The 24,297-nt window shown below is 54.4% G+C and overlaps 3 protein-coding genes across 10 annotated transcripts in view; 1 reads left to right on the forward strand and 2 right to left on the reverse strand.

Annotated features, from left to right (window-relative positions):
- The first annotated feature begins 205 nt into the window (after positions 1 to 205).
- On the forward strand, positions 206 to 4,321 carry ERFE (erythroferrone). Of its 2 annotated transcripts, none has more exons than XM_059855001.1 (6): positions 206 to 566; positions 683 to 855; positions 948 to 1,056; positions 1,128 to 1,218; positions 1,322 to 1,400; positions 1,795 to 4,321. In XM_059855001.1, the coding sequence occupies exons 1-6, from the start codon at positions 221 to 223 to the stop codon at positions 2,044 to 2,046; spliced, it is 1,050 nt and encodes a 349-aa protein (XP_059710984.1). In that variant the 5' UTR covers positions 206 to 220; the 3' UTR covers positions 2,047 to 4,321. The 2 variants fall into 2 exon arrangements, with proteins under 2 accessions (XP_059710984.1, XP_059710985.1); XM_059855002.1 differs by having other exon boundaries at positions 1,718 to 2,021.
- Positions 4,322 to 4,377: 56 nt separating this feature from the next.
- ILKAP (ILK associated serine/threonine phosphatase) lies at positions 4,378 to 15,358 on the reverse strand. Of its 2 annotated transcripts, XM_059854997.1 has the most exons (12): positions 15,218 to 15,358; positions 14,567 to 14,632; positions 14,119 to 14,175; positions 13,193 to 13,318; positions 12,190 to 12,316; positions 11,278 to 11,384; positions 10,716 to 10,809; positions 9,258 to 9,345; positions 7,980 to 8,101; positions 6,165 to 6,284; positions 4,813 to 4,894; positions 4,378 to 4,638 (listed from the first exon to the last, which is right to left on the reverse strand). In XM_059854997.1, exons 1-12 carry the CDS (start codon positions 15,258 to 15,260, stop codon positions 4,498 to 4,500), a joined length of 1,173 nt encoding a protein of 390 aa, XP_059710980.1. In that variant the 5' UTR covers positions 15,261 to 15,358; the 3' UTR covers positions 4,378 to 4,497. The 2 variants fall into 2 exon arrangements, with proteins under 2 accessions (XP_059710980.1, XP_059710981.1); XM_059854998.1 differs by lacking the exon at positions 6,165 to 6,284.
- Positions 15,359 to 15,578: 220 nt separating this feature from the next.
- The window catches only part of KIF1A (kinesin family member 1A), a 41,502-nt gene continuing 32,783 nt past the window's right edge, over positions 15,579 to 24,297 (reverse strand). For all 6 annotated transcript variants that reach the window (XM_059855015.1, XM_059855014.1, XM_059855016.1 and 3 more), the window contains 11 exons: positions 22,088 to 22,202; positions 21,722 to 21,855; positions 21,517 to 21,578; positions 21,261 to 21,406; positions 20,797 to 21,009; positions 20,571 to 20,648; positions 20,156 to 20,280; positions 19,877 to 20,023; positions 19,568 to 19,760; positions 19,374 to 19,492; positions 15,579 to 18,378 (listed from right to left, as the gene is read on the reverse strand). In XM_059855015.1, coding sequence (XP_059710998.1) covers positions 18,336 to 18,378; positions 19,374 to 19,492; positions 19,568 to 19,760; positions 19,877 to 20,023; positions 20,156 to 20,280; positions 20,571 to 20,648; positions 20,797 to 21,009; positions 21,261 to 21,406; positions 21,517 to 21,578; positions 21,722 to 21,855; positions 22,088 to 22,202 — 1,375 coding nt within the window. In that variant the 3' untranslated portion in view covers positions 15,579 to 18,335. The remainder of the gene's footprint in view (positions 18,379 to 19,373; positions 19,493 to 19,567; positions 19,761 to 19,876; positions 20,024 to 20,155; positions 20,281 to 20,570; positions 20,649 to 20,796; positions 21,010 to 21,260; positions 21,407 to 21,516; positions 21,579 to 21,721; positions 21,856 to 22,087; positions 22,203 to 24,297) is intronic.

Here is a 24,297-nt window from a genome sequence, read left to right on the forward strand (position 1 = left end):
GGACGGCTCAGCTGTTCCCCCTCCGCTTGTTCAGTGCTTTGGAAGCGTTACAAGGACGCGGCGCTGAGGAGCCCCGGGCCGGGGTGGGCACGTCCCGCTCCCGGCGCTGCTCCGCTCGGCCCGCGGGAGCTTTTCCCGGCGGGGAGGCCCCGAGGGCAGAGCCCAGCGGCGAGGCGGGCCCGAGGCGGGGCCGGGGCCGCCCTCCGGTAGCGGCGGCGGGATGCGGCTGCCGGAGCTGTGCCTGGCGCTCCTCTACGCCGCCGGCACCGGCACCGGCACCGAACCGCCGCGGGCAGCCCGGGAGCGGCCGCTGGCCCCGGGACGCGGGGAGCCCGGGGCGGTCCGCGTGGACCCCCGGCAGGCGTGGATGCTGCTGGCCGGGAGCCCCGGGAGGGGCAGCGGCGATCGGGGCCGCGGCGGCTCCGGGGCTCTCCCGGCACCAGCGGGCCCCGGCTCTCCGGGAAAAACAACCGCGGGTGCCGCGCAGGCCGGCGGGACCGGGGCTGGCCCGGCCGCCCCCGCCGTGCCCGAGGAGCTGCTGAGGGAGCTGCAGCTCCTGCTCAGAGGTACCGGGGTGGGGGACACAGGGTGGGGGCTGTGGGGACAGCAGGACTGGGCAGCAGAGCCAGGAAAAGTGAAGGTTCCCTTCCTAACGTCAGACTCCGGTGGGGTTCGGGGTCAGGCATGGCAAAGATGTGCAGGACAGCTGGGGAAGGGTGTAAGGAGGAGGAAAGCAGCAAAGGCAGCGCCCAGGCCGGGGCCCAGCGTCGTGTGGAAGCAGCTTTCCATTGCCAAACGCGTGCAGACATCGCTGTGGAGCAGAAGACGTGGCAGGAGCTGGGGCTGTTCTACATTGTGAGTGCCCAGCCTGCCCCTTTTCCCTGTCTGCAGGGGCACCCGCCCTGGCACGGGACTCCTCCTCTAACTCCAGCCATTCCCTATGCCAGCCTGAGAGGGAGGGGATGTTCCACCGCGGCCCGGGGCTGAACCTGACCAGCGGGCAGTACACAGCCCCCCTTGCAGGATACTACACCTTCAGCACCACGCTGCACATTGGTGAGCCCTCCGACAGCCCCGCGGCCCTGCCGGGGCAGGCTGGGATGGCCTCACCGCCCGCTCTGTCCCAGCGCGCAGGGAGCCGCGGAGGAAGAGGCAGGGATGCCGAGGGAGCCGCCTGCGGGTGCTGATCTGTGTGCAGTCCTGCTGCCAGCACAACAGGTACGGCAGGGCAAGGACAGGGCCGGGGAGGGGGGGAAGGAGCCCAGCATCGCTGGGAAAGGAGGGCTCTGCTCCCCCCACCACTGCCTTTGCTCTTCTGCAGCCATCTGGAGAGCGTATCCCAGCTGGAGAGCAGTGGGGACCTTTTCACCATCTCTGTCACAGGCACCCTTTACCTGCAGGTGAGTGGGGCCAGCTCCACTGGGACAGTGCTGGGCAGGAAGGTGCCTTCCACGGGTCTGGGCATCAGGTCTGTGCTCAGGTGACCTCCAAGCCCCAGAGACAGTCAGGGCAGAGCTCTGCTAGGGCAACATGGCACAGACCGTGGCTGGGCTGCCCTAAAGGCCTTGTGCTGCCCTTTTCCCAGAAGGAAGGGTAGGGGCAGCTCCTCCAGCTCTTGGTTGCTGTGTGCAGGGAGAGCTCTCTCCTTGGCTCTGCCAGGCCATGCCTAGTGCCCAGGGGAGGTGTCCTGGCCCTGCTAACCCCTCTCTCCCCCCAGGCTGGGCAGTATGCCTCTGTTTTTGTGGACAACACGGCAGGCTCTCCCCTCACCATTCAAAGTGGCTCCGATTTCAGTGCTGTTCTGCTGGGAGTGTGAAGAGGCTGAACCACGCTGAACCTGTGCCAGGAACAGCCAGACCCTTCCCTCTGCCAGCCACCATCGTGTCTCCCCTGCTCAGCACCAAGCCTAAGGAAGACCATTTGCTCATGCACGGAGCTGCAGTCTGGTCCAATACTGCTCGTGCTGAAGATGGACAAAAGATCATGAAGATGATGATAGCAATAAAGCAGCCTGAGCAGGACCTAAAGGCATTCACTTTTATCTAAAGGCTAGGCCTAGAAGTTTATCTTGGAAAACACTGCTGACAGTGGCAGCAGATGGCTGCCTAGGGCTCAGCTCCCACCATGCCTGGTACAAAGCCCCACATGTCCATTTTTGCCCTTAGTGGACTTCCCTTCCCTGCCCAGACTTAGTCTCAGCAGCCCAGGCCAGATTAGGCATTGCTTTAGCTCCCTGCAGTGAATGAGCAGAGGGTTCTGGCAGGAGCCAACATCCTTCACACCGATCATCAAAGCAAAGTCCCAACAACGCCGCACGCTGGATTAGAGCAAATTCCTGCCCTGTGCCTTTCCAGAGCAGGCACTCCCTGCCTGTGGCACAAGGCCTGGCTGTGGGCAGCCCAGATAGAGCCCAGCTCTTTGCTCTGGCTGTGATAGCTGCCTGAGCTCAGCAGGGCACAGGCCTACGTGAGCCAGCCAGGGCTGCAGCAGCAGCACCAGGAAGGCTGAGCGTTGGATTTCCCAGTAGCACTCAGAACTGGGTGAGTGGTGCCAGCAGCACTGAAAGATAGCCTGAGCTAACAGCCACACCTTCTCCCAGGGATGCCCCTGCCCTTCTCCATGGGCTGCGTCTCCTTGAGGAGCCTGCTGAAGGAGCTGTTAATGCTGCAGTTTATGGGTAGGGGTGGTTGGGTCTGGAAAAAGGGGGAGCTGAGAAGGGAAAGCAAGTTGCCTTTCTGAAATTTTGCCATTAGGGTTTATTTTGCCACAAACAGAAGCAACTTCATGCTGCTCTGTCTGGGCTCTCCAAATTTGCCTTTCAAGAGTAGAAACAGGAGAGTGTGCTGCTAACAAAGGCATTCCCTCTCAGCTCATCCTGCACTGCAAACTTACATCAAAATACACAGGAATGGCTGGGAGCAGAACAATCTGACAGAGACCCAGCACTACTCAAAATCTGTGCCAGGGGGCCACTTCCTTCCTCTGTGCCCTGCAGGAGATGCAGAGTCAGTGTGCACCCTCAGACTAAGCCCATGAAGTGTAACTCACTACTGCTGGAGCAGAAATAGAAGTAAGATGGTCAAGCCACCTGTCCCAAACAGGACAGCCATCGTGTGCTCCAGCCAACAGCCCAGGAGCTGGGACCAAATCCCAAAGTTCCAGGGATACAGAAAACAGAAAGGAGCCAGGGAAGCCTCACAGCCCTGCACAAAACAGCAGGCACGATCCTGGCCTTGCCCCTCTCCCCTGGGACTACAGCTGTGCCTCACAGAGCAAGGAGGCAACCACAATGCACACCCCTCAGCCCACCTCCCTCCCTGCCCCCTCACATACAGGGTGGGAAATTGGAAACTTCAGGGCTTAGGTAGCCTAATCCATTTAGCTTTCATTCTGTCATTTGGTCTTAGGCCAAATTTTCTCTGGAAAACAGCACACTGACTGCAGCAACAGCTGGTAGAGGCACTGAGACAGGATGAGACACCAGACACTAATTAGTACCCAAAACCTGAGATGCCTTCTCCTCAGATAGCACAGACAAGCACTGTCTGCAGCTCAGCTGCCTTTTCACCAAGTCCATTTGGTGAAAACACTTTTTCCAAAAAACATCAGGAGCAAACTCCAGCCACTTTTTCCATACCAAGTTTGTGGTAAAACTCCTGGAAGCACAGGGCAGGTATGCTGCTGCTCTGCAAGGGGTGCTTGTGTCCCTCAGCTGCAGGCAACCTCAGAGCCCAGCTTCAGAGCCAGATTTCCTACCCAGGGTGAAGGACAGCCCATACCACATCCCAGACTGGTGGCCTGGAGTACCTCACAGTCTGTATGGTACAGCCTGTCTGAGTCCTGGAACTCCACACTCTCCCAGGGTCTTGCACAAAGCTCAAGGATGTGGACAGCAGCACTGTCCCATAAACAGCTGGCAGAGCTCATGCCCCCAGATGCCTCTTTCTACACCCCAGCCAAATGAACTAACTGCATTTGCCACGACATTCAACCCTAGCTCTAAGTGAGCTAAACCTGTTGGAAAGGCACTTTGTGCTGTTCTGGTGAGCCAGCAAAGGCCTCCTGAAGATAAGAAAAGCCCTGCATTTCTCTTGAGGAAGACACCAAGGCTGTCACCATAGTGACATGATGAAGGAGAGAAAGTTAAAAGATACAGACTTTAGCTGGCTCACAGCATGACACGGCTCCTTGTTCACCTATTGAGAACTTTGTTTCTTTCTTATGACCAACGGGCAGTGAATGTGTCTGTTAAGTAAATGTAAGTATCTTGGAAAACTATAAAAGCAACATGTTGCTATAATAAATCTCTCTTGTACACCTTTCTGACGGAGCCTTGGTGCTTTGCGCCGTGTCGCGCTCTAGAGCGACATCAACCTATTAGAAAAAACCCATCTTTATTTACACTGAAGAGCACCCAGCAGGAGCCAGCCTCCCCCAGGCACACATGCATGCACACAGAGCTGTCCCCTCCCTGCAGGCAGCAGCACAGCAGGTCCCTCAGTGCTCTATCCGGACCAGCATGACGGTGACGTTGTCGGCCGAGCCGCGCTGCACGGCCTTGCTGGCCAGCCGGTTACACGCGGCCTCGTAGCGAGCGTCGGCCTCCAGCCTCCCTTCTCTCATCTGGATATTCTTATCCTGTTGGGACAGAGCGATTTCACTGCTCCCAGCAAAGGTGGGATTGCATTTTCCAAACACTGGCAAGCAAAACAGATGCACAGAGCCTAAGGAATAACTAGAGGACACTCGGGCAGTCCATTTCGTGCCCTCTGCAGTGAAAAAACCCAGCCCCCCACGCCACCTTCTCCTCACCTCCAGGCAGGACACTATGAAGTTCACAGCTTCTTCTGGTGTAAAGACTTTAAAGAGGCCATCACACGCTATCAGAATGAACCTGGAAATCAAGTGGAGACAGATTCCAAGGCTGAATTTTTGGCTCCTCTACCACAACAAAATCACTCCAATCTTTTTATGAGCATCCATGCTCGGATCCTAAGGGAAGATGCTGTAAAAGCTCATCTCAAAATCCCTTGGACCTACTGTCCATGGCAATTCAAAAGTACAGGACAAAGAGCCAGCTAATGGAAGACCATGATCAGGACACCCTGGCTGTGCTACAACACTGGCAAGATCATATATGATCCTGGTCAAGGGCTCCATTGTTTCTCTAAGAACTGCTTCTTTCCTTTGAGTCCTTTTTGTTCATGTATTTTCCCTGTGAAGCAGCTAATGCAAGGAAGTAGAGAAACAAAGCTCAATCCCTCACGTACATCACTTTACATTTCTACACTCCTGAGGTATGTGGTAATTTAAATATGCAAATTCAAAAAGAAAAGCACGTGACACACTGTGAGCAGAAAACTCTGACAAAATATTGCCACAGGCTGCAGGAGGTTGAGGAGATACAAAGCCCAAGGCAAGGGCAGCACCCCCTTAGGATGGGGAGACAGCCTGCTGTGCACTCCCTGCCTGCACAGGGAATTGTATTAGCCAGGAGCCTTAACCAGAGTCAGCAGGACAAGGAAAACTACAAACCTACAGAAGTGGTCAGTCTGCACATGCCTCTGAAGACATCATTTCAGTGCATGATACTCAAGAGTATCTTTAGATATATTTCAGTGGATCACTTGATATGGAGCTCTAATCCCAGAAAAAGCAGCAGTACTGGGTTACACTCTCACCTCTGAGAGTCTGCAGGGCCACACTGACACAAAAGCTCACTGCAATTTGTCGTTGCCAATCATATCATGGAAAAGTATCTCAAATCTTCAAATATCACAGCTGAATGCAAAAGTATTTATTGGCACCACAGCTGCTAAAAACAACTCCCGGACAGAATGGAGACCCAAGAACTCAAGCCTCAACTACCTGCTTCAACACTGATTTGTGAGCTTAATCAGAGCACAGAGGACATCTAAGGCGTATGCTATCGCTATGAGGCTGGCTCCTCCAAGAGGAGCCTTCCCAGCATCTTGGCAGAGCAGCAATTATCCCACTGTTCTAACAAGGAACAGAAGCAGAGAGGCAGCAGCAGTAAGAGCATCCTCTGATTCTGGGGGGATCAGTCTGAAGTGCCTTGGCTCTCACAGCAGACCAAACAGGGTTGTGCAGCTTCTGCTGAGCAGGGCTGGGACAGACAGCCCCCGTGCAAGGGCACACGTTACCTGTCATTGTGTGTGAGCTGGCAGCGTTTGATATCTGGCACAGAGATCACACCACAGCGCTTGTACTGGCCATCCCCAATGGAGCGGGAAACCTCCAGCACTCCCAGCACTCTCCCGTCCCTGCACGAGGAAAGAAAGCACTCAGAGCCCTCCCCACATGTCTATTTCACTGCACTGCCTGATGGGCACATCGTGCACCCATCTGCTTGTACAAATAATGACTCACTTCCCCAGCAAGTTCAAATCTTCCCTTTAAAGTCTCCTTCCCTTTCTGTATGTTTGTGTGAAGCTCTGGGAGACAAGTGAGGGGGAGGAGGAAATGAAGTCAGGAGACTTCAAGGCTGTTTTCTGTCACCTTGCCCTAACTCAAATCCTGCTTAGCCTTGCAAACTGGGGCAGTAAAATTATATGTGAGCTGAACTCCCGGTGGCATAGTTTGAATAGAGATTATTTTTTGGCAAGATATCCAGCAAACTGCTCTTCACTAGAAGCAGAGTGGCAGAGGCAAGAGGTCTGAGTCAGCAGCCCCTCCTGTGTCCTGTCTGAGGACATCAAGCCCTACAGACTGGCCCAGCTGCAGGCAGTTCCCAGGAGTGAGAAACACAACATGTTCAGCTCCTGATCACTTGGCCTTTAGTAACCACTGACTGTAGCAAGCAGTTTCTGTGAAACTTACATTACAACACCCCTTAGCAAACACCTCTGGGTTGTCAAGCTTTTCTAAGTAACCAAGCTCCCTGGAGAAACAGCTTCCCACACTTCACCTTTCCAACAATCAAGCATCTTCTCCCCAAAAAGGCTCTTCTGTGCTCTCTGAGATCACACAAAGCTCATTCATCTCCTAGTCCAAGCAGCCCCTCTTGAGATAAAAGCAAGAAGGCAAGGCATGTCACAGAGAAGAGATCTGACACTCACACACTTCGTGGCTTATCTCTTGGGCCCAAAATATTGAAGTGCAAGCAGTGGGAGAGGCTCCCAGGCAGTCAGGGACCAGTTCTGGAAGGAGCTAACAGACACTGGGTCATCTCTTTGCCATGTGCAAAGAGAGATCAGTGCTGAGTGCAAGTGGCAGCATGTGCTCCCCAGAGATAAGGGGAACAAAGCGCTCCAGACACGGCAGCATAACAGAACTGAGCCCACCCCTCTCCACCCTGGGTGCATTTTGCTTCCACAGGCATGAAGATACTTCGCCTGCACTGAATCCTCTCTTTGTGAAGATGCCACTAAATCAAGAAACAGCCTTCAAAGAAGAGAGAGAACCTAGCCATGGAAATAAGACTCAGCTGTTGTGTTTGGCACCCGCTCCCCAAACAGCCATGAACTCCTTTTTGCATAGGAACATTAAGATAATCACATTTTGGCTCCAGAAAACTCCCTCCTAATGCAGAGAGCCTCAGTGCATCTAGTAACCCCAGGGGAGCAACACCAATGGACACTGAGGGCTTTTTGTCCTCTCTCAAACCAAGCCCCCTCTCACAGGACAAGGAGAGAGAGGTCATGCTGCAAGGAAATGAGTTCTGTTCAGCACCACAGAGTGCAGAAAGCAGTAACTTCCTCAACAATCCAATCCAGCCCCGTAGGTCCAAATCTGGAGGTCAAGCTTAAGCCTGCCTATGCTGGCTTTCCCATGGGTCCTGCCCTGGCAATCCTAAGGCTCTGGGAACCACCAACAACCCCAGGAACTGAATCCTTACAGGCCTCAAGCAGCAACAGATTCTCACAACTAGGATGCATACTGGGCTCAAGGAACTTCAAAACCTCAATGCTCAGGCCCCAAACCAGGCTAGGGTTTAGACTGGCTCCTCAGGCACTCACCTGACGTTTCCCCCAGCTTTCTGTATCCGCATCCGCTCCTCGTACTGGGTGGGGTTGTGCTCCTTGCTGAGGCTCAGGGCTGTGTGCTTCTGACCCTCCTCATTGTAACGACACAGAATCGCCTGTGCTGACAAAAGAGCACCATCAAACAACGACCCAGCTGCAGCAAAGCTTCTTGAGAGAGCCCCAAACTGCAGTGAGTGGTGCTACAACAGGCCACGGACTGGTGGCCAGGGCTGTTTCTCAGGGCTCATTCCTAGGCAGGAGGTGCTGCTCAGTGCTTTTATCAGTGATCTGGATGCAAGAGTGGAATGCAGCATTACCAAGTTTGCTGGTGATACCAAACTGGGAGTGCTGTGGACTCTGGAGGGATGAGAGGCCTTGCAGAGGGATCTGCACAGATGCAGCACGGGGCAATGCCAGTGGCACAGAATTGCTGAGTCCAAGTGCTGGGTTCTGCACCCAGGGTGGAGCAAGGCTGAGCACGAGGGTGAGCTGGGGGAGGAGAGGCTGGGGAGCAGCTCTGGAAGGGTCTGGGGGTGCTGGGGGCAGCAGCTCAGCAGGAGCCATGGCCAGGAGGGCAGGTGGCATCCTGGGGACACCGACACAGGAGAGGGCATGGCCTGGCTGTGCCCAGCTCTGGGCAGCCTCAGGCCAGAGAGCTCCAGGGTCAGAGATGGGGGAAGGGGCTTGAGTGTGTCCAGAAGAGGAGACCCACGCTGGGGCTGGGGCTGGGAGGTGTGACCTGGGAGGAGGCTGAGGGCTCTGGGTTTGTCTGCTTTGGAGAGAGAAGTGCTGATCTCATGGGAATGCTGCTCTCAAAGCAGGGCCAGGGGAGGTTCAGGCTGGACATTAGGAAGTGTTTCTTTATAGAGCATGTAATCAAATCCTGCACCAGGCTTCCTGGAGAGAGGGTTGATGCCCCAGACTGTCAGTGTTTAAGAGGCATTTGAGCAGTGGTGTAACTTTAGGGCAGCCCTGAACTGGTCAAGCAGTTGGACCAGATGATTGTCATAGGTCCCTTCCAACTGAAATATTCAAAGATTCTCTTCTTGATACTGTGAGATATTTAGCACCACCAAGAGAGAGCATTCACACACTACTGTTTTACACTATGGGAGACAATACAGAAGTACTCTGTATCCACCCAAAACAAGATGCTTTGCAGGAACAACTGAGTAGATCATGACAACTCAGACATCCCAAACAAACAAACAAAAAACCCCACAAAGCTCTGGGCAGAATAAAGATGCCACCAGTGGTCTCCATTCTGCTTACCCGGCTGTCCCCGAGGTTGGCTATGTAGAGAATATTGTCAACAGCTAAGACACAAGTAGCTGTGGAGCCATCCTTCCATGCTGGCTTCCTGAAGGGAACAAAAATGAGATTACTAAAGGGGAAAAACAACACTTAAGAAGTTAGAGTGTTCCTGGGGACTCAAAGAGTGTCCAGCAATCAGGGTAGCACAAGCCCACAGCAGCTGCCTGCTAGCAGCTCAGGTTGGTGATAAACAGCAAACTGGACAGGGACAGAGGAACTACACAGATTACAGATCTCTGAATGCACAGCCAATGCCCAGCTGGTGCAAATACTGCCAGCCACAGCTCCCACACCAACTCTTCCTCACACTCAGCTCCCATGTGTGAGCAGAACAGGCTCAGCCCTGATGGCTGTTCAAAAGCTACAGCATCATGAGCAAACAAGCACCCCACACTCCTCCTTGGGAAGCTTCTTCTTTGCACCAAAATGCTACAGCAGAAATTCCTTCCTTTTTTGCTTACATTTCCCTCCTTTTTTCACAGTACTCCTGCTCCTTCCCCCACCTCAGCCCTCACCACCCCACCTCATCAGCAGCACCACCACTCCTTCAGTTGCTCTCCTCCTGTTTCACTCCCTGTAGTTAAGCTTTTATCTCTAGAGCTCTAGGTAAAATGAGAAGCATTTCTTAGATTACAGCTGCCAGACTAGTCCTGTCCACGAAAAAGCATGGCTATGATGCCATTCTTCACTGAAACTAGCACTGAGAGACTAATTTCTAGACATATTACACCCAGTTTTTCCTTACTCTGAAGGTGTGGCTGCATGAACATGATTAATTTCACCATCAACACAGCTATTGGAGGCAATCCTTTGCCAAAAGTCATGTTTCTGACCAGAGGCTGGTTTGAGAAAGACACTACTGTGACAGGCTCAAGAAAGCATCCTCCTTTTGCCTGGTCAAAACGAGGGTGATTTTTGCTCTGATTAGGCTTAAGAGACTGAGCCAGTTTGCAATTTACTTGAAATTGAAAATTGTCAGGGAATCAAATGCATCAACAGTCTCCATATGTGAGAGAGGTGTCACTGTGAAATAGAACAGTAAAAAACCCAAACCAAATGTGTGTAAAGGATTGGTAACAAAGTGGCTGTGCTTGAAATGCAATCTATATCTTCCCTTGCCCACACATCAATTGTCCCTGTTAAGGACAGAGGTGGTCCTTGGACCTGTTTTTCCTCCTTCCTTTGGAGAAACATTTTAGTCTAAGACCACCTACCATAGAGTAAGAGTGGAACATGCCATGATCTAGTTCTAGCAAGCACTCAGCTGGAAGAGGCACAGCCTGGCACAGTGGAGCTGTGAGGAGTTTTGCCAAAGCACAGGAATGACACGAGGAAGGTTTCCTCTGCCCTGCTCACAACTCAGACCTCAGAGATGCACACTAAGAAATACAAATGAACACAAAGATTTACACTTACTGGCTGGATGCCTGCTTTAGAAACTCTTCATCTGTGTGTTTGAAGGTGTCCAAAAGGCATCTCTTCACAGTTTTTTCCACGCTGGCTACCTCACCTGTCAGACAGAAAACAGCAACTAAGCTCCAAGTAAAACATATCTGATCTATCCTAGTCTGTCCCTTTGCTCATCCAACATTCAGGCAGGCAGTGCATCTCTTGGACTCTGCAGAGCAGCTGGGGCACATCCTGGGCTTACTCTACCAGAAATCCATGCAGTAGTGTATTTGGAGAGTTTTGGACATAAATCTCTCCACCACAGGAGTATTTTCACACTTGATGTGGCACTGCCAAAACTGGCAACAGCACATCCCACACTTGTTTAGTGAGTCAGAACTGGCTACTTGTACCCTTGTGCCAAAAAGGCTTCCAGCCCTCTTCCCCAGCAGACACAGCAGCCTTGCAAGTCCTCTGGGAATAAGGGATGGGTACTGTAGGACTACACCCAAACAGATCAGTTTCCCCATCCACTGCCAAGGCAGAAAAGGTGATGATTGTCCTACAGCCCTTATTCTACTCCTCTCACCTTTAGGAAATTTCTTTATCAGGTTTTGGTGCAGATTCTGTGCTGCAAATTTGGAGGCTCGGACTCCGCCATGGCCATCAAAGACAGCGAAGTAAGAGACACGTGTGCTGTGAGGGAACAAAAGGCAGCAGGAGGAGGCTGAGAAAGGCCACAAGCCAAGGAAGGGGAACAAGTACATCCCTCTCCATACCACCCTGCCCTGTGTCAGCCAGACCAGAAATCCTGCACTCCAAGGCACAAAAGGTAGCAGGTCTCTGAGCTCATATATTCAGCATTTACATGGTTTATGTGTTCCAGCACTGAGCTGAGAACTTTCTTGTAATTTCTGCACTCCTCAAGAAAATGAAGAGCTAAAGGGTTTACAGACCTCAACTTGGCATAAAAGCAGATAAACATTTTACCTCAAGGACACTGCAACTCTCCAGTATTACAGACATCAGTCTGGACAATCTTACAGTACCTTCCATGCCTAAGCTTGTTCCAACTATGCTACAGACAAAAAACTTGGATCTCTCAGAACACAAACCTCTTGGGACAGCACTAGTTCAGAAGTTAAATCCAGTATCAGCGTGATGCTCGAGAACATTCTTTTCATTTTACACACCCACTTACATTTGGGTAATACAGGATCAACATCCAGAGTTATCAGGCTCTCATGGTCCTCCTAAAGTCAGTGACTGAGTCCACTAAGTACCCCTCAAAGGGAGGTGTTTGTACACACCAGCCGAGTGAACTGCCTGCTGATGCTTCACCCCAGGTCTCCCATAACAAGCCCAAACCATGCACCACAAGACAAGCAGACAAGAGCATCAGCTGTTGAAAGCAGAAAGGATCATCCCATGGGCTTAGCTGAAGCAAGCTGGGGCTCCCTCAGCCTCAGGATGGCTGCTCTGGCAGCTGGGGCCCACTCACATTTGGGAGGGCAGAGGCCGGCACTCCTCGGTGATGTCGTTTAGGATGACGTGTGCATCCTGCATGTCTTCTCTCTCACCTTTTCTCTCTGCCACATAACCCTTCAGTCCAAGAATGCCCACTGATCCTAAAGGGGAACAAAGCAGACACACACATGCAAATCAAACTCCTCTGTCTCCTCAGCTCAGGCTAAAAACCAGGAAGTTCTCAGCTTTCAGAGCCCTGTCCTGGCAGTGCAGCCCTCATCCTGCAACAAAACCTTTAGCATCTGCTGCTGAGCAGGACATGTGCACTTGTAACACGGGTTTTTATGTGCCCCCAAGGTCAGCAGCTCTAAAAGCAGCCTGCCCTCATTTTGGCAGGCAGCTGTAGCCAAGCAGGATTGCTGGGCATTGGATAGGACTCTTACCAAAGAGGGGCAGGGGACAGGGTGGGCAGGGGAAGCACGTGGCACAGAACCTGCACCTTAATAAAGCCCAGCTTTAAAGAGTGCACTAAAGACAGGAAATCCAGGTCTGATGTTCCCAGGACGCGTCCCTTCCTTTGTACCCCTGAACACATCTTACTCCCAAAGCTGCAACACAGCACAGAGACACTGAAGCCAAAGGCCCTGTCTGTAACAAGCCAGTTTGTCCCCCTCTCTGGCATCCTTAGCAGCCAGCAGACATTTGAGATGTGGCAAAAGAAAATGGTGTGGATCCAGCCTTACAGAGGGTCCACACCCAATCTCCCTCTTGGCAGCACAAGCACTTATCCTACCAGTGCTGACATGCCTGCCAGCTCCTGCTGCTCCAGCAGGGACAGAAAGAAGGCCCAGGTGAAGGAGACAGACAGAGCCAGGAGGCTCAAGGAGCTGCCACAGACCCCTGCAGCAGTTTGTTCTCTACAAGAGGCTGAAAAGGCAAGCAGACTGAAGAACCAAAGCTTAGCTTTGTTCTGGACTTACTCAGCCCAACGCCAAAAGTACAAATTGAGTACATTTGTTTTCAAACTGTCTGAAAACCTTTACAAACTTTCTTTTCCACAAGTTCTTCCCTGCCATTCTTCTCTTCCTCCTCCTCCAAGGACTTTCTCTTCTGTCCTTTCTCTTGGCTCTCTGCTGATGAGACTTGCTTAGTAGCACTGGAGGCTGAAAGAAAGCAAAGATGCAGGTGGCTCAGGTGTTCCAGGACTGTTTTACTTGCACGAATTCAGCAGCAAGTCCTTTCATACCAAAGCACATTCAGGAGTGCAGGCTCACACCCTCACACAGCATTAAGTGACCAGAGTTACTACTGAATAACCCAAGGTTTTATTCCTTAGCTACCAGGCTTTTTTGTTCTGTTTTGTTTTTAAGTTAATTGCTCAGGAATTTGATGCTACAGGCTGGAACATTTCTACATTATTATTATTATTATTTTCCTCTCTGATCTCTGCCCACAACAATGAAAAGAAACTTATTTTATTACTCTGAACATGCATATTTTTTAGAAGGCTCAGAAGAAGGCTACAAATTAAAGCTAGCAAGCAAAAACCTGATGTCAGAACTCTGGCTTTGTCCTTCTGGAGATTTAGGCTCCTATGGGTAGAGTGAATTATCTCAGCTCCTCCCAGGTGACAGCAAGCACATGGCTGCATGCAGAAAGCCTTGCCAGAGCAGCAGCCAGGCTGCATCAGGGCACTTCCCCTCCCCAAGCAGAGACCTTTCAGACAGAGAACCATGGTCCCCAGAAGACAGGAATGTACTTCTGGAAACAGGCCTGATTTTAAGATTCAAAATCCTGATTTGGACAATTGGGGCACACATTGCCATGAAAGGTGTCAGCCAATCTGGACTAGAGACATAAGCACAGGTTAACTTGCTGTGTGTCCAACACAACAGGCTGCACTGTAGGCTTTTCCTAGAGAGGGGTGGCTCAGCAGAGGCTGAGGAGGGACACAGCTCCTTACCTGGGTCACCACTGCTGGCTGGTGGGAGACCATCAAAGAGCAAAGAGCCTTCTTTTCCTGGAGCACAAGAAGAAGACAAAAACAATTAAATACCTTTGTTCCTTTCAGGGAATAACGCTTTGCCTATGTCTCTCCGGAGGTAAAGAAATTATGTCAGTGTACTAAAGAGAGCCAAATTTCTACTTCCATTACTAGTCGGGCAAATCCAGACTTTGCACTTGCTCCAGGGAACATTTTTACAGAATGTTTTATAGAATACATGTGGAACATCTATAACACCCTGGTTACAAAAAACCAAACAGGATGCAGCTGGTCTGCATGCCAGCACTGATAACCCTACTTTATTCTGCCTAACAAAGAACAGGATTTACACACATTTCATCTGAAAGAGATGCTGATGCAGAAAACACGGAAAACCAAACTAATGGTAGGAACAGAGCACCCATACCTGAGTCAGCACTGCTGGATGGTGGGAGATCATCGAACAGCAAAGGCCCTTTTTGGGCATCTTTCCCTGCAAGGCACCAGGGCAGAGTAAGGAACCAGGGCAGGCACTGCTGGGGAGAGCTGCTCGGAAAGGACTGTCCCCAAGCCAGCACACGTGTGGTAAAGCAGGAGAGCCTTACTTCCATCTGTAATTTTAGCAGCTGCTACACAAGCTAAATAACCACCTGCCTGGGACTGTGGTGAACTTTTGTCTTGAGAACAGGTTTTCGGGTTTTTTTGCTAGCAATCCACTAAGCTCAGCAGCACAGTGAGAGGCAAGGCTCCAACATGGTCTGAACCGCAGGGAGCAGCAGTTCACACAGAACATGCAAAAAACACGGTATAAACTGCAGGGGGGCGAGTCCCGGGGGAAAACAAAACCACAAAACCCACCAAACCCGGCAGTTTCTCCAGCGATTTTTAGCCCGTCCCCTCACCCTCCCCCTCGCCCCTCAAGCTCTCCGTGGTGGCGGCCCGGCTGTGCGCGGAGCCACGCTGCCCACGGCCGAGCTGCAGCAGGCCCGCCGGGGCCCGCAAACCCTCAGGAGAGCCCACGGGCCGCGGCCGGGCGTGCCCGACGGACAGCACGGGCCCGAGCGGATTGCGGCCTCACCCGCAGCGGCGCCAGGCTCGGGCAGGTCCCCGAACAGATCCATGGCCGCCGCTCGCTCCCGCCCGCCCGCCGCCGGCCCAACCCGCACCCGCGGCGGGCCGGAAACGGGCCCGCGCCCCGGCGGCAGCGGAAGCACCGCGCCGGCCCCGCCCACAAAGACACGTGCCCGCCTTCTCCACCAATCGCAGGCGCAGTCGCTCTGTCAGTCAGCGCCGTCGCCCCGCCCCTTGCCCCGCCGTGTTGAGCAGGCCCGCGAGGGGGCGCCCCTCAGTGGCGGTGGGCGCTGCCCGCCCTCAGCGCCGCTCCCACCCCGCCCCGTCCCGCCCCGCCCGCCCCGGAGAGGACGCTCAGCGCACGGGAATTGCGTTAAATGCGACATTTATTTCAGAACCGAACAAGCCTCACGTGCGCACGGACGGCCAGGACCCGCAGTACTGCCCCCCTGGCACGCGGCAGGGAGCGCCGGCGGGAACCGGAGAGCGGGGAGTGCGGCCTCCCTCCTCCTCTGGCCCCGGCCTGCCCGCCGATGCCCGCCTGCCTTCCGTGCCACCCGCTGCCCTGTGCGGTTTCCCTTCCGGTTGGGCTTTCGTCGTGCTTGAAGCTCCGGTGTGCATTCCTTGCCGAGGGGATGGGGCCAGGGCCGTGCCGAGGAGCGGTCAGAGCGCTGCTGTGAGATGGCAGGCGGCCCGTGTGCCGCATCCAGCGGGCAGCTCTGTTTGCCTCGGCTCCCACCTCCAGCCGAGCCGTCTGCTCTGCAGGTTTGCTGGCCTCAGGCACGGTTCGGCTCTGGCTGGAGGGTGCCCTTCAGCTGGCTGCGTCTTGTCTGTGGCACAGACAGCACCACACAGCCCTGGCCGGTGAACCTGTATCTGGTCCCTGACAGACACTGGTCCCGTCTCTGCCAGAAGCTGCCTCCATTCTGGAGGAGCCTCCCCTCAGGTACTCCCTGTTTCTCCACCCTGAGCCCCTTGCAGTGACATTTGGGATGGTACTAACTAGTCCTTGCTCAGAGCACGGGAGCCAGGGTGTTGCAGCCTGGGCCCCTGCATTGCCCCAGCTCAGCCTCTCTGTGCCTCCAGGCTGCCACCTCTTCATACAGAAAGGGCACAAGTCGGCCTTCAGGTCTAAAAGGATCACAGAGGGGAAAATAGCCCAGTTTACTGGGGATGTTGTGCTGGGCAGGGGAGCTGGGCTGAGAGGAGCAGCCCCACTGCAGATTTGGGCTGTAGTAATTGGGTAAGATGCCCAAGGAACTGTGGTGAGGCCAGGCAGAACCAGCATGTGCTCAAGAAGAATCCCCAGACTCTGCCACCTGAAACCCAAGCTAAAGGGTGCCTGGTATGCAGCAAGGGGGCCAGTGCAAGCCTCTACTCCTCTGCCACGTCCCTGCCTATCCGTGCCCCCCACAACACGAGTATAACGAGAAGACAGCACCACGTCCCACACACACACACACACACACACACACCCCCACACCCACACACCCCACAGACAGTGCAGGGAGATGTGGCAGAGCCAAGGCGCAGCCGTGCTGGACAGGAGACAGCAGAGCTGGGAGGGTGCCTGGGAGATGCACGGAGGAAGATGCTCAGCTTCCAGCACGGAGCTGTGCCAGATGCTGCTGGCCACTTGGGAAGCCCTGAACAAAAACATCTAGTTATGAGTGAGAGATGGGAGAAGAGAGAGAGCTGCTGCTGGAGGAGGTGGGAAGCAGTGATGGCTGGAGGAAGAAGGTCTTTTCAGCAAAAACACCTCCGATGCAGGAAGCCCCCAGATTAACATGCTGATGGAGGCAGGGTTGGGGGAGGTGGATGCTTGCTTCTGCAGCAGAGGAAGAGTGAGAAAACACCAGCAATAACAGAAAAAAAGAAGCCCCATCCCCATCCTGACACCCTTTGATCTGCTTTGAGTTCATCATCCTGCTGGGAGAAGAAGGGGTGTGCAAGCCCTTTTGGGAAAGGGCAAGAAGAATCCTGTAGGGTGGGATAGTCATTCCTAGTCATGGCTCCTGGGGAATTTTCCCATTCCATCTGAACCTCCATACTCCCTGCAGGGTTGGGATCCTTGGCATCCTGCCCTAAGAGTGGGAAATCCCTTTGGATGAGACACCTGGAGGTCCCAATCTGGGATAGAGGAGGTGGCCCAAGTGCTTTTTGTTGGAAAGGGTAGCCCAGCACAGGGTGACAGTCAGAGCCATACCCAGAGCTCTCCTTTTCCCTCCAGTAGGACCAAGCTCCTAAGTGCAGTGACCCACCTGCAGGGACACGGGTGCCCTGGCCAGCTGAGACTCTGGGCTCCTCCCTTCCAGAGGTAGATGGGACAGGTAGGAATTGCCTTCTTTGGGAAGACATGGTGGGCTGTCTGGCCACTGCTCAGGGGAAAAGTAGTTTAAGCTGTAGGGGAAGGCAAAGCAAATAGTTGGGGAAGGGCATGGAGTGAGGGTGAGAGCTGCACTGCTGCCAGGCACAAGCCAGGGGTGTCCTGGGAAGGCATCTCTGTAAGCCAGGCCCAGCACCAAGGCTCTCCCCTGCCTGGGGGAGGCATTGGCTGGGGGCCAGGACTCAACTTAGGGGATTTTTGTGATGTAAATAGAAATAAATACTTTATAAATATAATCTTAAAGTACTGACACCTGATCTTACTCTGCTGTCTCTTGCAGAAACACCGGTAAATTAGGGAAACCCCACATCTAAAGTACCACTTTCCCTTTGCCTGAGGGCAATTCCTCCTGCTCTCCCAGCTCTGAGCTTTACTGCATTCCCATCTCTCTAGATCAAAGACCAGCTTTTAGCCAAAACCACCCTTCTCACTCCCTCCCCTCTGATAGGGACCTTTTTTGGAGCATTAGATGGTGTGATATGAAGGTCACCCATGGAGGGACAGGCAGAAGATGGCACGTGCACAAGGAATCCTGCCCAGGCGGGTCCAGGCTTTTGCAGCTACAAACAGAAGTGAGTTTCCCCTGTGAAGCTGTGAATCAAGACAGATCCTTCCATGGAGCAGAGAGCTGGGGCAGCAGATGGTGTGAAAGATCAGATATTAACATGGGGAGTCTTCAGACAGAATCAGCTATCTTGATCCTGTTGGCAGACGGATGAGGTGGAGGGTGTTTTTCAGGTTAAATTCTCATCTGGGCTGTTCTCCTTCTGGACAGCTTGGATCTGATTTGGAAAACAAGGGACAAAAGGTGTTAAAAAATGTGGACAAGGAGAGGTGTGGACTCCCAGGTTCAGTGTCCAGGCTGATACTTGAATCCAGAGAGCTGGAGGGACATAGAACTAAAGTCTCTTTAGCCAGAGCACACAGATTTCTGTGCATTTATTCCTAGTCCCCTAGTCCTGCCACTTGAGGTGATCTCAAGAAGCCCATGGGATGGTCTTGTTGAGGAATGAAAACATTTAGTGCAGGTAGCTTGGTGTGGCAGCTGCGATTTGAGCTGCAGGGGTGGCAGCCTGAGGCCAGAGCCTGTGAACTGCCGATCGTTCGCATAACAAAGGGCACAGGGAGAGTGCCCTTAGACTAAGAGGGTCTAAAAGCCCCGGGTTCCTTTTCTTCAGGGTCCTTTCTCAGAGGCACCCAGCTCCAGCTGTTATTTTGTTATTGCACCATGTTTAAATTATTTAAAGGATCGAGATGTCTGAGACTCTGCTGTTGGAAACCTGTGACTGAGCCAGTTAGGAAACCTTGTGTGAGTGTGAGTGTAGGAAGTCAAGCAAGGCCCCTGTCGGCTCACTGGGACCACCTGCTGGGAAGGGGCCTCAGTCCCAGCTCAGGTGGTGCATGTGTGACTTCCAGAGGCAGGATGGTGAGACAGGGAAGTTTCCTTAACAGACTCAAAAACTCCGTGGGATGGTCTCAAGAACAGTGACAGGCCAGAGGGTCTGCCATCAGGCATGGATGCTGCTTTGAGCTCAGCACAACCACATCTCTGTACCACCTGGAATCTGGCCCTAGACTGAAGCATTTAAATGTGGATGAGCTGAATTCAAAATTAATATGGTCCAAGTTCTGCCAGCTGAAAGCCTGTCCAGGCACAACTCTGCACAGGAGATGCTCCCCACACCCAGCTGGGGTTGTAGCAGGAAAGCACTGAGAGCCTGCAGCCCCCCCAGCAATGGCTTCTGTGCATCCCCCTTCCCCCAGCTGCCCCTGGTACCTTATGGATCCAGCCAGGAGAGGGTTGAAAGCGTAGAGCCAGTCGTGCATGTCTTTGTCACTGCTTGCCTGCAGCAGGATGCCCCGGTGCTCCGTGCACACCGCAAACGTGTTCGGGGTCTGCAGGGGGAGAGCCAGAGCTTAGTGCTTCACTCAGTGGGGTGAGCAGAGTGGGGCTGGCTCCCAGTGCCCTACCTTGAGCATGGCCTGCTGGTCCTCACTGTACTCCACCTGGGCCTTGGAGAGGTTCAGTATGGCCCTCTCGACCGCATCCTTGTCCGAGTTGTAGATGTAGACATACGGACGCCGGACCACCACAAAGCGTTTCACCCAGCCATTGGTGTGAGGCTCCAGGAAGTGCAGGTAGCCCTTTTTGGAGACGATGGGACTGCAGAAGGGATCAAGGGAAGGGGTGGGATACAGACCATGAGGAGGTGGCAGTGGTGGGGCATGGGCCCCCTGCCCATAGGTGCTCCCCTTGCTGGCTGCCCCGGTTGCTCCTACCTGACTCGAATCTCCTGGATGTCGGGCACCAGCAACCGCTGGGGCTCCTTCTCCTCCTCAGGCCGGCGGGCTGGGGACTTCTTCTGCTCTCCTTCTACCACAGGCTCCAGATCAGGGCTCTCTGCCCTGGAGGAAACCTGGGGGGGTCTGGGGAAGGAGGAGAGGATGGAATGTAGGAAGAGTGATGGCTAGGGAACACCCATAGACAAAGACCGTGTCCCAGTGATACAGCTGCTCGGCTTGGGATATGTCACCAGAACCTCCCAGCCAGCTTCTTACCTGACCTCCATGGCATTGTAACATCCTTCCACCAGTGATGGGCAGGTCGAGGAGGGGGTGAGAGTGGTGACCCCAAGAGCTGGCATGGAAGGGTCTCTCATCAAGGTCACGGACATTTCAGACAGCTGTGAAGAGTAACGGAGGTGTGAACTAGAGTTTCTGTGCAAAGCCAGGCACATGCAAAGGACCAGGCTCCTGCTCATACAGGAAGAGGCAAGACCCCTGGCTGGCAGGGTCCTCTCCTGGCATAGTCCTGAGAGCCACCAGTTCTGGGAAAAACCAAAGCAAGCAGAGGGAGCAGACCCCCCAGAGAAGGCATGACTTGTGCCATAGTGCCCATCTGGCCCCCATCCAGCCATTCCCTGCCAGCCACACATCCCTCCCTGGCCCCACCAGCCCAGGGGCAGAGCAGTACCTTGCTCTCGCTGGCGCTGATGCAGACGTGGCTGTGGCTGTACTCCCTGTTGAAGGTGTGCGTGAGCAGGCGCAAGCACTGCAGAGAGAGGAGGAGTACAGTGGGGCACGAGGAACATTCCATCTCCCACTCTTCTTGGGCTTCCTCCCACCACAACCCCCAGCCACCCTGTGGAAGCCACTTCCTGGCTTCCTGCCAGCAGGCTGGATTTGCTGCAGGATGCTACCTTCACAGCCAGCTCCTTCTGCCTCTCGCTGGGGGTCTCGGGGGGAGAGGTGCGGCTTTCAGGTGCTCCATCAGCAGAGAGTGGGGAGGAGATGCAGGAGGTGCTTCGGGACCCCGAATCCTCACTGGAGCAGGGGGACAGCGTCTCCGTGCCCAGGCGCTGGGTCGTCTCCAGCTTCTCGCGCAGTAACAGGTAGTGTCTTGTCTTCTCCACCTGGGCACAGACACCCAGGTTCACAGGTGGCCCTTTCCCCCATACCCAGGCCCTCTTAACCCCATTTACTCATTAGCTTTGGATCTGCTGGCACCTGGCTAGCAGCAATGCACAGGAGTACTGGCACTGCAGCCCCATTCCTGCCTCCTCCCACAACCAAGATGGCCGTGCCATCCAGGGTGGGGAATCCCCCAGCACCAGTGGAGCTGTGAATTGCACTATTTCAGCCCTTTTCTAGCCCAGACTCTCACTTCTTGCAGAAGGCTGAGTTTCTCCAGCTCCCACTGATGGTCAAGGATGAGGCTGTCACTGCGGGGCCGCCAGCCAGCCAGGTTCTCCTCTCCCCGCACGTAGGCTACAGAGGTGTCCAGCACACGCCGGCGCCTTCTCTGCATGCCTGTGGGCACAGACATACAGCTGGGGGGACAGACACACAGCCCCTAACCCAAAGGCTTGGCTGTGCCTCCCTGCCCCAGCTGAACACCTGGGCAGAGGCGTGGCACCCACCTGGGCTGCCAGCATCAGCCACGCGGCACAGGCTGAGCTCGTAGACTCCCGTCACACGGTTGCTGTGAGCAAAGAGAGGTGAGGCATTACTGGCTTTGTCCCATCCCCACACCCCAATTTTTTTAGCCAGGCTGCTGGGATGCCCTAGAAGAGCTCCAGTTCCTAGGTGATGGTTCTCCTGTCCTCAACAGGAGCATCCTGGTACCTCTCAGAAGCCCGCAGGCTGCCGCTGCCAAAAAGATTGCGGATGGAGCGTGAGGCAGGAAGTTTGGCATCCCGGGAGTAGAAAACCATGCAGAAGTCTTTGGTGATGACAGCGGGCTGAGTGCAGTTCTCCATCTGCAGTAGGGCAGAGGGAGGCATCAGGGGTGCTGCAAGGTGGCAGCCCAGCAGGTCTCTCCCTCCCCTGTGCAGGTTCCAGCCCCAGGGTCCCACATGGGCCCCCACACACCAAGTCAAACCCTACACCCCATAAGCACTAGCTAAGGAAGGGCTCACGCTGGCTGGACCCCAACAGCAGGGGAAACACCAGACTTTGTTGGTGTATAGTGACCCCAAGCAAGGTCCTTGCCTCGATGTAAGCTGACAGGGTGATGTAGATCTTCTCCCGGTAAGGGGTGACACGGTTGAGCAGCAGCGAGTTGTGCATGGAGCTATCCCACGCCGCCTCAAACTGGTAGAAAGTCCTGCCAAAAAAAACCCAGCAGGTCCAGTAAAACAACCTCCCTGGAACCCTTGGCAGGCGAGCAAAGAGATGTCATTGTCCCCCCCACAGCGCTGCAGCAGGCCTGCAAGGACACACAGACATGCATGCGCAGTGGGGACAGATGGGGACAGCCACTCCAGAGGACACAGGCTCAAGGCAAAGGGCACAAGGCATGGTGGGAAGGGGACACGGCACCCTTGAAATGGCCAATGGACCGGGTTCTGGGGAGGCGGGACCGCGGGAGGAGTGGGGGCTCAGATGGGGAGCAGGCAAGGCAGAGCAGGCTAGGAAGGCAAAGGAGGGCGAAGGAGGGTTCATGCCCCACCCCTGTGTTCAGAGCAGGGGTTGCCACCCCCAGTGCACCTGGGCCAGTCCCCACCATCCAGCCTGGGGCACAGCACCTCCCAGTCCCTGCCAGGAGCAGCTATTGCCATTTGGGTGATGATGGCCAGAAGGGAAAGGAGGGAGGATGCTCAGCACTGGGGGTGTGCTGCCAGCCCACCTCTGAGAGCACAGCCCCCCCACCAGCCAGGTCCCCTTCCCCAGGGCTGCCCCCATCTGCCAGCCCTGGGCCCCAGTGAGAAGCTGAGGATTATGATTTGGTGGCCAGCCCCTGTCAGGCTGTCTCCCTTGGCTCTTGCTCTACCCTCATTGCCAGCCCCATTCCCACTCTGCTGCCTCAGGCCCCTTTGCTGTGTTTTCCATGGCTCCCAGGCTGGGAGAAGGAGCAGGGGACACCTGGTCCCACTCACCCATGCCTACAGGATCCTGGAGAGGACGGCACAGCTCACCCAGATCAAGAGTGGCATCTGCCCTCCTTGGGTTGAGCAACCGAGGGTGAGGAAGCTGGAGGTGGCACCGGTGAGAGAGCATGGGGGATGCCCATTTCACCCCCTGCACCACTCCTGGGCTCCCTCCCGGGTCAGTCTTGGCTTTATGGTACACCTACTCCCCAAAACCACCCAGAGCTGCTGCGGCCCTGGCTCCTGCCTGAGCATCCTCAGGAAGCTGTGATTCAGCCATATCTCAATGAGAATACTTCAGCACGTCCCTGAAGCAGCATCCAGGTGGCTGAGGAGGAATTTTAACAAGAGCCAGGGCAGCCAGCGGGAGTAGGGAGAGGTTCTCAACTGCAATTTCCCCCATGTTGGAAGAAGAGGCAGAGTGACACTTTCAAAAGGTGTATAAAATACATAACCCCACCGGTGTGAGACGCAGCCAAGGCAAAGGATTGCTTTGCAGACACAGGTTGCTTAAAAAAAGAGTGCTCCCCAAGGAGGAGGAGGAGAAGAGGAGCCTCAGGGGAGGGGAGAAAGAGCAAAAAGCAAAGGGAGGAGGCAAAGGGGAAGAAGAGAAAAGCAGGAGGGACCAGACCGAGCAGGTGCGCGTGAAATACCTAGTGTCATTTCCCAGCGAAATGCTATAAGTGGAAGGTGACCCAAGGACAAACACACACATGTACACACACAGAAAAACGACAGGTCAGAAGAGCCCCTCTTGAAGGGACTCGCACATAATAGCACCGCTGGCCACGGGAGCTCCAGCCTAGCTGAACCCAAAGTGGGAACCAAAAGGAGCTCAGCAAGGGCAGACAGAGGCTTGCCAGCCTGGGTGAAAATCCTCTGCCTCCCACTTTACTCATGGTCCAGCAGCTGGGAAGGAAGCACTTATGCTCCCTGTGCCCTTAACTCTGCCCTTGTACCATCCCAGGGCAAGGAGCTCCCGCCCAGCGCAGTCCCCTGGGACAGTGCCAGCTGGGGCGATGAGATTTCCCACTGCCACTCACACAGCAGGTGACTTCTTGGCCCATGCCCTGGTCCACAAGGAAAGCATCACTGTGCTGAGAGACCACAGGCAGTGGCAGTGTGAACCCACCTCTCTTGCGGTGGGGGGGCTGGATCAATGCTGTACCCACTTTCCTGCACCCTGGGAGGGGACAGAATGCTGCTGCAGGGACAGCTCTGCCCTCAGACATCTCTGAGCATGACCAGCTTTGAGTTGCTGTAGGGAGGACAACCTTCAGGCACAAAGGTATGTGCCAGGACTCAGGACACTCCATCCCTTGTCTCCCAGGC

Source organism: Haemorhous mexicanus, chromosome 10 (assembly GCF_027477595.1).
Source record: "Haemorhous mexicanus isolate bHaeMex1 chromosome 10, bHaeMex1.pri, whole genome shotgun sequence".
Classification (NCBI taxonomy): domain Eukaryota; kingdom Metazoa; phylum Chordata; class Aves; order Passeriformes; family Fringillidae; genus Haemorhous; species Haemorhous mexicanus.

What these genes read in the sequence shown, in the direction of transcription:
- ERFE (XM_059855001.1), top strand. Translation starts at nt 221, where the DNA reads ATGCGGCTGCCGGAGCTGTGCCTGGCGCTCCTCTACGCCGCCGGCACC. An exon ending in CAGCACCACGCTGCACATTG is followed by an intron (nt 1,057 to 1,127) that starts GTGAGCCCTCCG and finishes GCTCTGTCCCAG; the next exon opens with CGCGCAGGGAGCCGCGGAGG. An exon ending in TCCTGCTGCCAGCACAACAG is followed by an intron (nt 1,219 to 1,321) that starts GTACGGCAGGGC and finishes GCTCTTCTGCAG; the next exon opens with CCATCTGGAGAGCGTATCCC.
- ILKAP (XM_059854997.1), bottom strand. Translation starts at nt 15,260, where the DNA reads ATGGATCTGTTCGGGGACCTGCCCGAGCCTGGCGCCGCTGCGG. An exon ending in CGAGCCTGGCGCCGCTGCGG is followed by an intron (nt 14,633 to 15,217) that starts GTGAGGCCGCAA and finishes GGTGCCTTGCAG; the next exon opens with GGAAAGATGCCCAAAAAGGG. An exon ending in GGAAAAGAAAGTTTGTAAAG is followed by an intron (nt 12,317 to 13,192) that starts GTTTTCAGACAG and finishes GTTCCCCTTTAG; the next exon opens with GATCAGTGGGCATTCTTGGA.